Source organism: Ambystoma mexicanum, chromosome 9 (genome assembly GCF_040938575.1).
Source record: "Ambystoma mexicanum isolate Mex_15411 chromosome 9, UKY_AmexF1_1, whole genome shotgun sequence".
In the NCBI taxonomy this organism is placed as follows: domain Eukaryota; kingdom Metazoa; phylum Chordata; class Amphibia; order Caudata; family Ambystomatidae; genus Ambystoma; species Ambystoma mexicanum.
In genome coordinates this window covers 662,076,565-662,089,251 of record NC_090931.1, presented here as the reverse complement: position 1 = coordinate 662,089,251, position 12,687 = coordinate 662,076,565, and the positions used below count along the sequence as shown (strand labels likewise).

General features: G+C 47.2%; 1 protein-coding gene across 7 annotated transcripts in view; it reads left to right on the top strand.

The window, feature by feature from the left end:
• HYCC2 (hyccin PI4KA lipid kinase complex subunit 2) overlaps positions 1 to 12,687 on the top strand; it is a 1,329,865-nt gene that overhangs the window by 567,730 nt on the left and 749,448 nt on the right. For all 7 annotated transcript variants that reach the window (XM_069615445.1, XM_069615447.1, XM_069615449.1 and 4 more), the window contains one exon: positions 3,209 to 3,310. In XM_069615445.1, the coding sequence (XP_069471546.1) occupies positions 3,209 to 3,310 (102 nt within the window). The remainder of the gene's footprint in view (positions 1 to 3,208; positions 3,311 to 12,687) is intronic.

Sequence of the window (12,687 nt, the reverse complement as noted above, 5' to 3'; positions counted from 1 at the left end):
TCAGAGCCCCCAGCTACCCACCCCAAAGGCCGGTAATATTGATTGGCTGAGCCTCTGTTCCCAGCCTGCAAAGCATCTGTTCGTGGTGCATGTGTAACTATGTGTTCATGAGGTGCAACTATGTGTCTGTGTCGTAACTGTGTATGGACCATTGTTGCCTTGACCGTTCTCTGTTCCCAGCGCAGAACTGTATCTTGTGTGTAGCAGATTTGTTGCAACCACTGTCTGGTCCGTGGGACGGTTCGCTCTTCCCAGCCACTGGATCTTGGCACCTCATCAGCTCGGCCGGTTCGCGTGTTGGGAGACCACGTTTGTGAGCTTAGGAGCTCTGAATTACTTGTATTTTATGTGGAATAGACCTCTCCTGCGACCAGAGTTACTTTAGTTCAAGGTGTGGAATGTCACTTGCAACATTGCGATCTTGGCATCAGCTTCGTTCCCGCAGCAGTAGTTCCCGCAGCAGTAGTTCTGCTTGTACAGCATTCTGTGTGGCTTCAGGTTTTCTAAGATGATCGGGGCCTACTAGAGTTTCCTGAGTCATGGTCTGTCTTTTACTGTATGCTCCTTCCATAGTGTCCATTGGTTAGTGCGTTATGGCCGTCTGGTCCCTTGAGTGCTCGTGTCAGTACATGGGGGTTAGTTGCATGTAAGCATCTGCAAGCATTCACACAGGCTCCTCTGGCGTCTTGCATTCCTGTGTTGCTTTGGCGAGCAAAATGGCAAAATAATAAACGTGCAGACAGTATTTGTCACTGTCCTCTAACTCGTAGAACGGTACAACTGTGTTCTATGTGAAGTTGGGTATCGGAGTGTCCAGATTGTGCAGATGGCACGTATGCGTCGTGTTCTAACGCAGCTATGTCGTTGTGGTGTCTTTAATTACTTAAGGCACGTTGTCTTGGGGCTTTAGATGATTCTGTCCATGTAGCTGTCTCCAGCTTCTTCTCGTGGGTCTTCGTTCACTCTGGGTAGAGTTCGCACTGCTCCTGTGTTGTAGGGTTTGGTGAGGGGGTATCTATCGTGGTAGTTGTCTATTGTGGGAATGGACGTGAGCTCGTACGATCGGCAGCCATGTCTTTTGGTGCTTCTTCCAGTTGGAGGGTCTTTTGGGACAGAAAGCGGATTTTGACCTTACCTCTTCAGGCTCTATGGGCCAGTCCAACCCTGATAGCAAGGATATAATAGGTCTTGCTGGAGTGTAAAGTCAGCACACCAGAGGAGTCTGCAGTGGATGCATGCTCTGATGATGCATGCTCTGATGATGCATGCTCTGATGATGCATGCTCTGATGAATTCCTGAAAAAGCAAGAGCTTGCATGATCTTGATACCGGTTTGGCAGTGAAGAGGAAATTCTCTTGGACGAAGAAGCATTTGGAACTGTGTGGTGGAATGCAATGACCAAGACGTTTCAGGGGATCGAGAGGCAATTGTTCTTGGGAGAGTGCTTCTGCGGCAAACGGCACCATCCATAAACGCACAGTGCTCCATTTCCCACTCAAAAAAAATTCCAGTTCCGATTGGAGACAGCCTCTCTTTGGCTTGTTAGGTGTGGTCCTATGTGCCTACCGAAGAGAACACGCATTGTTTACATGTTATTCTGCTTGGAGCATCTCGTCGCCTCCAACTGCATACTTTGATGCCTTTTAAAAGCAAATGTGATGGTTAGACAACGATCTGCTATCACAGCAAGCTATCAATTATTTACCGATTATATATATTAATGAATTAGTAGGTTTCAGATGAGTGTTTTCATCTTTTAAGTGATGTTTATATGCAACTGTCTTTCCATGGAGGGAAAGTGAGCTGCAGAATGAAGCCCCGATTTGGTTGCTTGGTCTGAATTTCACCTGGGTTGATCCATTGCTCTGCCTGCGCACCTCGGATGCCAGAAAACCACTCTGCTGCTTGGTGTTGTGCCCATCCACAACGTCTACGTGCATGCTGCTGAGCATCGTGCCACAGCTTTTAACAAAATTAATCACTTAGGCTTGGTTCAAAATGTGGGCGGACATTCATGAAAACGTACTCCTTTAACCTCTTGAAAGAACGTCTGCTCCTATGGAATACCTCCTAGTACTGGGAATTCTATTGAAGATTGAAAATGCATGATTCTTGTGTATAGTATTTTTCCTTGGTATGGGTTCTCAGTACACTACTGCACCATGTTGCAGGATGTTTGTATTAAATGGAGATTATCCTACCGTGTCACTATCAATGAAAACCGATGGAGCCAGAAGCAGACTGTTTTAACATGTTGCACATTGTGCTATGCAATTCGTTTTTTCCCCTCATTTTTTTTACTTTTTCGTTTTCGGTGAGTGAAGGATTCAAAAATTCTTAGCCTATGCAGAACTATTGTTATCCATAGGATACATTTTTCATATATGTACCAAGGGGTGTGCAAGAAAATGCGTGCATAATAGCAAGCAGTGCTTGTTGTTCCCCTACTTGGGATGTCGGCCTTTATGGGGTTGTTATGCATTTCCTTTTGTTGAAGTTGTATGTTTTAGCTAATGTTTTAGGCCCTTGGCACACACCAACTGCTGTGTACACAGGGAGATGAACTCTGGCAATGAAGAATAAAGTGAAGTTGGAAGAGCTTGGCATGCGCTTTTGCCAGGCCATTCTGTCCTCAATCTCCTTAAGAGCACTAGGTTTTTGGCCAGGGGCCGAAGCATGGTTTGCATATCTTTCAGCCTAAAGCAAGACCACATGATCCGCTGCTCCTGGCAATACACATGCATTTTAGGGGCAAATCTTTGAACACAAGTGAATTGACCCACCCGTGATGGTCAGTTGTGTTGAGCACATTGATCTTCAGTTGGTTCGAGTTCTCTTGTATTGTTGGCATAGACAGCACTTGGATTTTTTTAAATGAATTTCTGTGTACTCTGCGAGTTGCAATGCACGCAGTATTTTGTCTGCTAATGTTTGTCTGAACTGTATTCATTGTAAACGTATTGTCTTATAACTGGCTAAAACAGTTCTTCCATTTGTAGACAATGACTCACTTAAAAATTATTTTCATAACTGTGGAAAACCAATGAATGCAGTTGCGTTCACTGTATCCCATTGGTACGTTTTGAGTTAAATTTCGTGTTTGTATATTCGAGGTGACTTTGTCAAAGTGTAGGATGTTGTTGCACGGAAATTCTGCTACTGAAGTATTTATCACCTGGGTAAACTTCTCTCTGTATTGTGTTGTAGGCATTACCTGAAACTCAGGTATCTGGTTATTCAGCAACCCTGCACCGGAAAAAAACGCTGGTGTCTGCCCTCTATAAGGTTATTCAGGACCCAAATAACGAGGTAGGAGGTTTACTGTTTTAGAACATTTGATTATGCTGTATTGTTGATAGTTTGAAATGTGACATCTGATATATCCACCCTGTTCTTTTCCCACACAAATGTACGTTTGAAAGGTAGCTGTGACTACAGCCCCAATGCAGTTTGAGCAATTATCTGTGGTGGACGCCTGTTCCAGAGGGCTAATGTCTGCCAAATGTAGCATAATGCAAGACTCTGGATCAGTGTCCTGATGTACGATTTACAATTTTGTATTCTATTTCTGGTAGACGTGCTTCTCTTCCAAAATGGGTATAGATGGCAGACCAGTTTATGCAAGCAGATTTCCAATAGAACAAGGGGCACGTTAGGGGAAGGGGTTCTCGAGATGTCTTAACTAGTAGTGTAGTTTAGGATAAAATAGAACTGCGATTTCATCCCCGAAAGATTAAAAGGCATGTTCCTAAACATATTACATGACTGCTTGTTTGGTTTGAAAGACCACCGTGATTCCCATGGCTCTAATGCACCATTATTGTCAAGTATTTGGTAGAAGATGTTGGGGCAGTCCAGAATGCTTGCATGCCCTGGCCCTTGTGAATCTGATAGTTTTGCTATTGGGCATTTGTGACTCCTCCCTGAGGGCAGTAGCAAGGCCAGACATGAAACTGGTCTGGTATCTATCTAATAATGGCAGCTAATCTGGTTATAAGCACAAAAGCAAGATAACCCTCCTATTTCTCCACTGGAGACCGAACATTTTGGAGATGCTGGCCATGAAGGATATTGCCCATGCAATGAATGCTGAGCTTCTGCAGGAATGTTATGTTATTTTGCATTTATATAGCGCCTTATATACCATTGGTATGGTCTGAAGGCGCTGGTAGGTTGAACGCCCTTGGGAACCGAAGTTCAGGTCAGTAGAGAGAGTAGAGAGAGTCCAAAAGTGTGTGTGCGCACCAGGTATGTGTGCAGCTGGTGCGGAATTCAAGTGGTAGCTGCTTCTTAGCTGTAGGTGTGGTGGTTGAGAGATCAGGAGTATGTTTTCGCTCTGGTCGGCTTTATCCAAAACGAGTGTGGCTGCGTTAGGCCTGAGAACGCCTGGCTGGGGGTGTGAAACCAGCAATGTTTACTTAGAGTGATGTGGAGTAAGCGGGAGATGTAGATATGAGAACAGTTATACCGAATGGTGTCATAGTATCTCTGTGTTCTAGATGAGTGGTGGTGTAAGGGAGAGAGTAAGCGTGGGGTGTGGTATGATGTATGTTTTCAAGTGTTTCCTTCATTCCAAAGCAAATATGTCACGCTGTTACGTGTGGGCAAGTCCGTCTGTGCATTTTTGTTCATTTCAGGTGTTCGATTGTCCTACACATTCACGTCTTATTCATGTGCTCTGGTTCACATTGCAAGCTCGGTCTGACCTTCATTCTCCAGTGTGCTTCACGCATGCTCTCATGTGTTCCATCCCAATGCAATCCTGTCCTTCTTGCGCATGCACACCAGTCTACCCCGCGCTTGTACTTTTGTCTGCTTACACGCTCATCTGCTCAAACACTCATTCGCTCCATATACAGATCCGCTCCATACGCTCATCCACACTACACATTCACTTTTTCGGTCTCCTCATTCATCCGCTCTCGGCGCTCATCCGCTCTCGGCGCTCATCCGCTCTCGGCGCTCATCCGCTCTCGGCGCTCATCCGCTCGCTCTTCATACTCAACTGCATCATAAGTCTCTGCGTACTTCGCATTCAGTCGCTCTCCACACTCGCTTCTGAGTTTTCCACATTCAGACGTTGTTGACTATCAACTGCTCTCCCCGCTCCTCCGCTCTCCCCGCTCCTCCGCTCTCCCCGCTCCTCCGCTCTCCCCGCTCCTCCGCTCTCCCCGCTCCTCCGCTCTCCCCGCACATCCGCTCTCCCCGCTCTACTTGTTCGTTCGCTCTCACACGTCCGACTGGCCGAATGTTCATCAAGTCTATACGTGTGTCCGTTCAATATAGTTCTACGCCCTCGCCCTCTTGCTCTTTCCGGTTGAGTTCTATGCGCTTTTGCGTTTTGTTTGCTTTTCTTTATTTGCGTGGTCGTTAATTCTACACATACTCATCAACTCAATACGCTCGGCCGCTCTATACACCCAACCATTCTTCATACTGATTGGCATTATTATGCTCAACTGATTCATCCGGTCATCATACTTATTTGATCTTTCTAGTCGTCTGTTCTTCCACTCATGCACGCTTCCACTTAGTGTATTCGTCTGTTCTGTACGCTTCATCCATTCTAACTATTTCATTTGTCATTCACTGTATTCCCTTCTCATTCATTGTCCCTTTCATCGGTTCAGATCTCCTAAATTTCTCAATGACTTATTCCTATTTTCTGTTTCACTGTTTTGATCTACTTTACTCGTTTAGGCCTGTTTGTCTTTCTAGTTTACATTCGAGTTTATTTAGCTGTCATTTCTCGCTTCAGGTAGTTTGATGGGTCGTTATTATTGTGATGATGCTAGATTGCTTTTATGGGAAGAGCCAGGTTTTCAGTAGTTTGCGGAAGAACGTTAGGTCCTCAGTTAGGCAGATGTGGGGTGGGAGTGAGTTCCACAGGGTTGGAGCTGTTTTTTCACTGTTTTGGAGGGTGTCGGTGAGTTGCCCATGGCGGGTGGCCAGGGTAGTGGGTGCGGAAGAAGGTCTGAGTTGCCGCAGACCATGATTTCTGTTTTGGAGGGGTTTAACAAGAGGTGGCTTTGGGTCATCCAGCGCTCTGTTAAGGAGGCAGGATGCCAGGTCGGGTTGGGAGTTGGGTTTCGAGTTCAGGAATTTTAGAATTAGTTGAGTGTCGTCGGCATAGTTGTAACATAGGATGTTGTGTGAACGAATTATTGGTGGGAGGGTGATCAGGTAGAGATTGAACAGGAGGGCAGATAGACATGCTCCTTGAGGGACTCCCGTGTCGACTGGTCGAGCTTGGGAGGTAAAGCTGGAGAGTGTCGTTATTTGATGCCTGTCTTTGAGGAATGAGGCTATCCATTTAAGAGCAGTTCCACGAATTCCTAGGGAGTGGAGGCGGTCTAGGAGGATTGAGTGATTGATCGTGTCAAAGGCAGCGGATAGGTCGAGGAGGATTAGAGCGGCACATCCTGCGGAGTCTGCTGTCATTTTGAGGTCGTCCCAGATCGAGGTTATGGTGGTTTCAGTTCCATGACGTGTTCTGAAACCTGATTGGGCGGGGTCAAGGAGATTGTTGGCTTCGACAAAGGCGTTTAGTTGGGAGTAGGCGGTTCGGTCAATGAGATTGGCAAGGAATCTGGTGTTTGAGATTGGGCGGTAGTTTTTGGGCTCGAGAGGGTCGAGCAAAGGTTTTTTAATTAGAGGTTTGACGTGTACCATTTTGAATGCTTCGGGAAAAATACCGGAGGAAAGGGAGGCATTTATGATAGACCTTGCGTGTTCTCCTGCGCAGGTGGAAGCAAACATTTCTTTAAGGGTTGTGGCTGGGCAGGGGTCTAGAGGGGATCCAGATGGTTTGCGGGCGGATAGGAGTTTGAGAAATTGTTCTGGTGATATTGGACTAAAGGATTCGAACGTTGGTGGAGTAGAGGTTGCAGTTGACGGGCTGGCCGGTACGGGTGGAGGATTGTCAACTGGCTGTAAGAGAGCCAGTTTGGTGTTTAGAGTTTTTGTCCTTTCAATAGCTGTGGTGTAAAAGTGGAGGGAGAATGAGTCACACAGTGATTGTGATGGGGTCGGGACAGTTGTTTTACAAATTGGATTGGTGCATTCGGAGATGATTTTGTGGAGTTCTTTGCTCGGGTTTTTGCAGTTTAGGATTCGGGTGTTGTAGTGGGCTTTTTTAGCTTTCTGGATTTCGGCCTTGTTTCGGTACAAGTGTCGGGCTAAGGTGGTCCTGCTCTCGTGGGTTTTCTCTTTTTGCCAATTGCGTTCTAGGTATTTGTAGTGTCGTTTAGTGGTCTTCAGCTCAGGAGTGAACCATCTGGGGAACGGGCCACGGCGGGTTGATGGTTTGCACGGAGGGGTGAGTCGCATCAGAGATGCGTTGAGCCATGAGTCAAAGGCCTCAGGTGTTGGTTGTTAGGGTGGCAGGTAGGTGGTGGAGACTGGAGGAGTGCCTCGGCTAGGTCCGGGGTGATTATTAGTTTTTTCTGGCATTTGCGTAGGTTCGGAGGTTCAGATGCGGGTACGGGAAGGGGGCTGGGTGTGGGGATGGCAAACAAGAGAATGAAGTGATCGGACCAGATGGTAGGAGTGGGGGGCTTTAACTGAATCTGGGTGTTGGATCTAAAGATGGCATCGAGAGTGTGTCCTTTAAAATGAGTCGGGCCGTTTATGTGGGGTTGGAGATTAATTGCATCTAGACCGTCAATCAGGACGTGTGTCATAGGATTGGTGGGGATGTCGAGCCATATGTTGAAGTTTCCGAGAAGGGTGAGGTTGGGATGGTTTATTTGGAGGGTGGCAATAGAGTCGCAAAGGTTGTTTGCGAAATGTCTATCGTAGCCAGGGGGCCTGTAGATTATTAGGAAGGTGTGTGTGAGCGACGGGGAGAGGGATAGTTTAACGAGGAGGGATTCGCAGGATGGAATGTGGAGGGTTGGTTGTCCATGATTGAGGCGCGGAAGAGAGATTTGAAGACGAATGCTACTCCCCCCTCCTCTGGGCGGACGGTTCAGTGGGATGAGGCAGTAGTCAGGCGGAAAGGCTTCATTTGCGATTGGGCTGAAGTCATCAGAGAACCAGGTTTCAGTGATGAAAACTAGGTCTGGTTTGACAGAGGTGAGGAGGTCAAAGATGCAATGTCTGTTTTTTGCTACAGAGCGGGCGTTCAATAGGATACAGTTCACATCTGCAGGGAAGGCTGGTTTTGGTGCTGGAGCGGGATTGGGCGGAGGGGGAGAGAGGAGAGGGGTAGGGTTGGTGATGCTAGGGAAAAGTGGGCGAGCCGAAAGTGTTGCAGGCTTCGGGCGGGGTTGGGTGGATGTGTGTGATGGGATGATCGGGTTTGGGGTGGGGGGAGGGCGGTTGGGAGTTTCGGTTGCAGTTGAGGAGAAATCGAGGGAGAGGGGTTTCAGGAAGGGAGAGGCCACGGGGGAGGGGAGAGATTGTGGGGGAGAGGTGGTGGGTCGAGACAAGGGAGGCGAGGAGAGCAGAAAGGTTAAGGGGGACCCGGAACGCTTCCTCTTTAGTTTCTTTGCTGCAACTGGTGTGAGAGAGAGGGTAGGGAAGTCAGAGGGGGAGACTGAGGCAGCTTCGGTTCTCGCTAGGGCTAGGCGCGCAGTTTTTAGGGAGGGGAAAGGGTGCAGTCGGGGGGGGGGGGAAGGTGGCAGGGGTATGATGGCAAGGCGGGGGTGGGTGATTGCAGGGTGGGGTGTGGTAGTGAGGGGAGCGGGCATGGGCAGTGCTGGCGGGTCGGCGGTGTGGTTCAGGGGATGAGAGGTCTTGGGGTGAGTGGCGGTGTGGTTCAGGAGATGAGTGGTCTTGGGGTGGGTGGCACGCCATCGTGCCCCCCTGGCTTGGTGTTTGGAGAGGGTGCTGGCAGGGATTACGGAGGGGGGTGGGCTATCTTGGGAGGGGGGGGTGGGAAGGAGGGCAGAACGGAGAGTGGAGGAGGCTCATGGGAGTCGTTTCTGACGGGCACTGGTGGAGTTGGTGCGCTCATGATTGGTGTGAGCTTTGGGTTGGTTTAGGAGGGTTTTCTGATTGTAGTTCTAGGGTCGGTGACTCACGCTTTTAGGCACACTTCCAGGCTCAACTAGTCAAGGACTAATTGGTGCTTCTAAGCAATTGGGTATACTTCTAACTGCAATTTGGTACGGTTCTAAATGCAATTGGGTACACTTCTAAATGCAGTTGGGTATACTACTGAAATGAACAACTTTCAGAGAGGCTAAAACTTCTAAATGCAGTTGGGTACACTTTTAATGCAATTGGGTATACTTCTAAACGCAATTGGGCACACCTCTAAATGCAGTTGGGTATACTACTGAATTGAACAACTTTTCAGAGAGGCTAATGGACGCAACTTCTAAATGCAATTGGGTACACTTCTAAATGCAGGTGGGAACAATTCTGAATTCAACTTTCCCAGAGAGGCTGTAGGGTACACTTCTAGATGCGAGTGGGAACAATTCTTAATTCAACTTTCTCAGAGAGGCTATTGGGCGTAACTTCTAAATGCAATTGGGTACACTTCTAAATGTAGGTGGGGACAATTCTAAATTCAACTCCCACAGAGGCTATTGGGCGCAGCTTCTAAATGGAATTGGGTACACTTCTAAATGCAGTTTGGTATACTACTGAATTGAACAACTTTTCAGAGAGGCTAATGGGCGCAACTTCTAGATGCAATTGGGTACACTTCTAAATGCAGGTGGGAAAAATTCTAAATTCAACTTTCCCAGAGAGGCTGTAGGGTACACTTCTAGATGCGAGTTGGAACAATTCTTAATTCAACTTTCTCAGAGAGGCTATTGGGCGTAACTTCTAAATGCAGGTGGGAACAATTCTAAATTCAACTCCCTCAGAGAGGCTAATGGGCGCAACTTCTAAATGCAATTGGGTACACTTCTAAATGCAGGTGGGAACAATTCTAAATTCAACTTTCTCAGAGAGGCTATTGGGCGCAACTTCCAAATGCAATTGGGTACACTTCTAAATGCAAGTGGGAACAATTCCAAATTCAACCTTCTTAGAGAGGCTATTGGGCGCAACTTCCAAATGCAATTGGGTACACTTCTAAATGCAGGTGGGAACAATTCTAAATTCAACTTTCTCAGAGAGGCTATTGGGCGCAACTTCTAAATCGAATTGGGTACACTTCTAAATGCAATTGGGTACACTTCTAAATGCAATTGGGTACACTTCTAAATGCAGGTGGGTACACTTCTAAATGCAGGTGGGAACAATTCTAAATGCAGGTGGGAACAATTCTAAATTCAAATTTCTCGGAGAGGCTATTGGGCGCAGCTTCTAAATGCAATTGGGTACACTTCTAAATGCAATTGGGTACACCTTTTTTTTAAAAAACTTTATTTATCAATTGTGGTGGTACACTTTACTTCACAACATGACCTTCCATAACATTTCACATTTAGTTTATCCAATATCGGAACTTGGTTACAGTTTAACGATTCTACACACTTGGTACATTAACAGTTCCCCCCCCAGGCTGCTTCCCGCCGACCCCGATTCACACAGGTATACCCTGAATTGAGCCCATATGTCCTTGGGTTTGCATGGACTTGGCAAGGACATTACGTATTGTTCCTCACACTCATTGACACAGGCCAATTCTTTAAGGAAGTGATTTGCACTCGGGGCGTTTGTACTTTTCCATTGTTGCAGTATACATTTTTTAGCCACTGCGCATGCTACATTGAATAATCGCCTAGTCACTTCCGAGGTCTTACCAATGTCACCAAATATATATTTCTGGGGTGTAAGGTCCGCCGGGATCTGTGTGATATCTTCTAGGATGGATGCCACTTCGCCCCAGAACTTGTGTATGAGTGTGCAACTCCAGTACATATGGAATGAGTCGGCCTGTTCGACCCCACACTTCAGCACCTGCTTGAGCCATCTCTTATAAATTTCGCTACCTTCTGGGGGGTGTAATGTAACTTGTTTAACACCTTAAATTGGATCTGGCTGAGACCTGCATTGATGGAAACTTTTTTGGTTAAGGCACAATATTTCTCCCATTTCTCATCTGGGATTGTGGTTCCCAGGTCGGTCTCCCATGACAATCTGATCTTATTTGTTGTGGGTGTATTTCCCTGCACAACTGCGTATAGCCCCGAGACACTAACTCCCCCTCGGATGGGCAGCGCAGCCAGGCATGGGTGGGTGGGTGGTTCCTCCGGGAACAGAGGCCATCTAGCTTTAAAAGACATTCGCATGCGATGGTATTGTAATATTTTCAGCGGGTCCCTTCCCATCCCTACTTTAAATTCCTCCAAAGTTATGAACTTGCCATTAGGGTATATGTCCCGGAGTTTAAATTCCCCCTCTGGGTCCCAATTTGTGCGGATACCCGGGTCATAGGACGGTGCTATACCGGGAAAGTTCCAGAAGGGTGCTTCCGAGCAATAAGGAGCTGTTATCCCGAGCCTGCGGAATAGTCTAGACCACGCGTGTACTGTGATACTAACCGGGTGGAATGGGCAGTCATCTTTATGTTTCTTATTAAAGATTATGGACCGTATATCGGTGGGGAGAGCAGCGTGTTTTTCGATAACCACGTGTGGGGAGGTATCTAGCTCGTCATACCAGTATTTGATAAATTGGGCCTGGGCTACTAGATAGTATAACTCAAAATCTGGGGCCGCTATTCCCCCTTTGTCATAAGGTTCCACCATTTTTTCCCATTTCATTCTGGCTGTGCTCCCTCCCCAGACAAATTCCACCGCCAAGGATCGGAGGGTTGCGAAAAACTGTGCCCCCGGCCACAGCGGAATATTAGTGAATATGTATAACAATTTCGGGAGTATTACCATTTTTAGTATGGCCACTCGACCAATGAGAGAGATGGGGAGTCGTGTCCATAGTCTGAGTTTGGTAGAAATGCTACTTAATAGCTGGTCGTGATTGTCAGCATATAGAGAGGTCGCTCCACCCGACACAACTATTCCCAGATATCTCATCTTGGTGGGGGACCACTGCAGACCATATGTGTTGGCGGGACATCTCGTGGCGGGGGTTAAGGGGAATATCTCGGATTTAGACCTGTTGGTTCTATAACCCGAGTACTCGGCAAACTCATGTATTGTCTCGATCGCAGGGCCTAAGTGTACATCTGGTTCTCGAATATATAACAATGTGTCATCTGCATATAAGGATATGGATTGGGTCAAACCAGCCATCGTTATGCCCCTTTGCCCCTGGTGCTCCCTGATTGCTGCCGCAACTGGTTCCATTGTGAGGGCAAACAATATAGGGGAGAAAGGACATCCCTGCTGCGTACCTCTACCCAGCCTAAACCAGTCGGACAGCACGCGGTTGGTCAGTACTCTGGCTCCTGGGTCCGAGTATAACAGACCGACACATCTTAGAAAGTACGGACCTATACCAAATTTTCTTAGCACTTTGAACAAGTAAAGCCAGGACACCGAATCAAACGCCTTTTCAGCGTCAAGTGAAACTGCTACTGCCTGGGCTTCCGGTTTTATCTGGGCCATTATACCGAACAGCCTCCTAAGGTTGAGGGCCGTCGATCTAGTAGGGATAAAGCCGCACTGGTCGGGGTGTATCAACGTGGGCATATGAGGAAGAAGTCTAGTGGCCAGGATTTTAGCAAATATTTTAGCATCACAGTTAAGCAGGGATAGGGGTCGATAAGAGGACTTCTCATTGGATGGTCGCCGAGGCTTCAGCAATACTGTGATTAT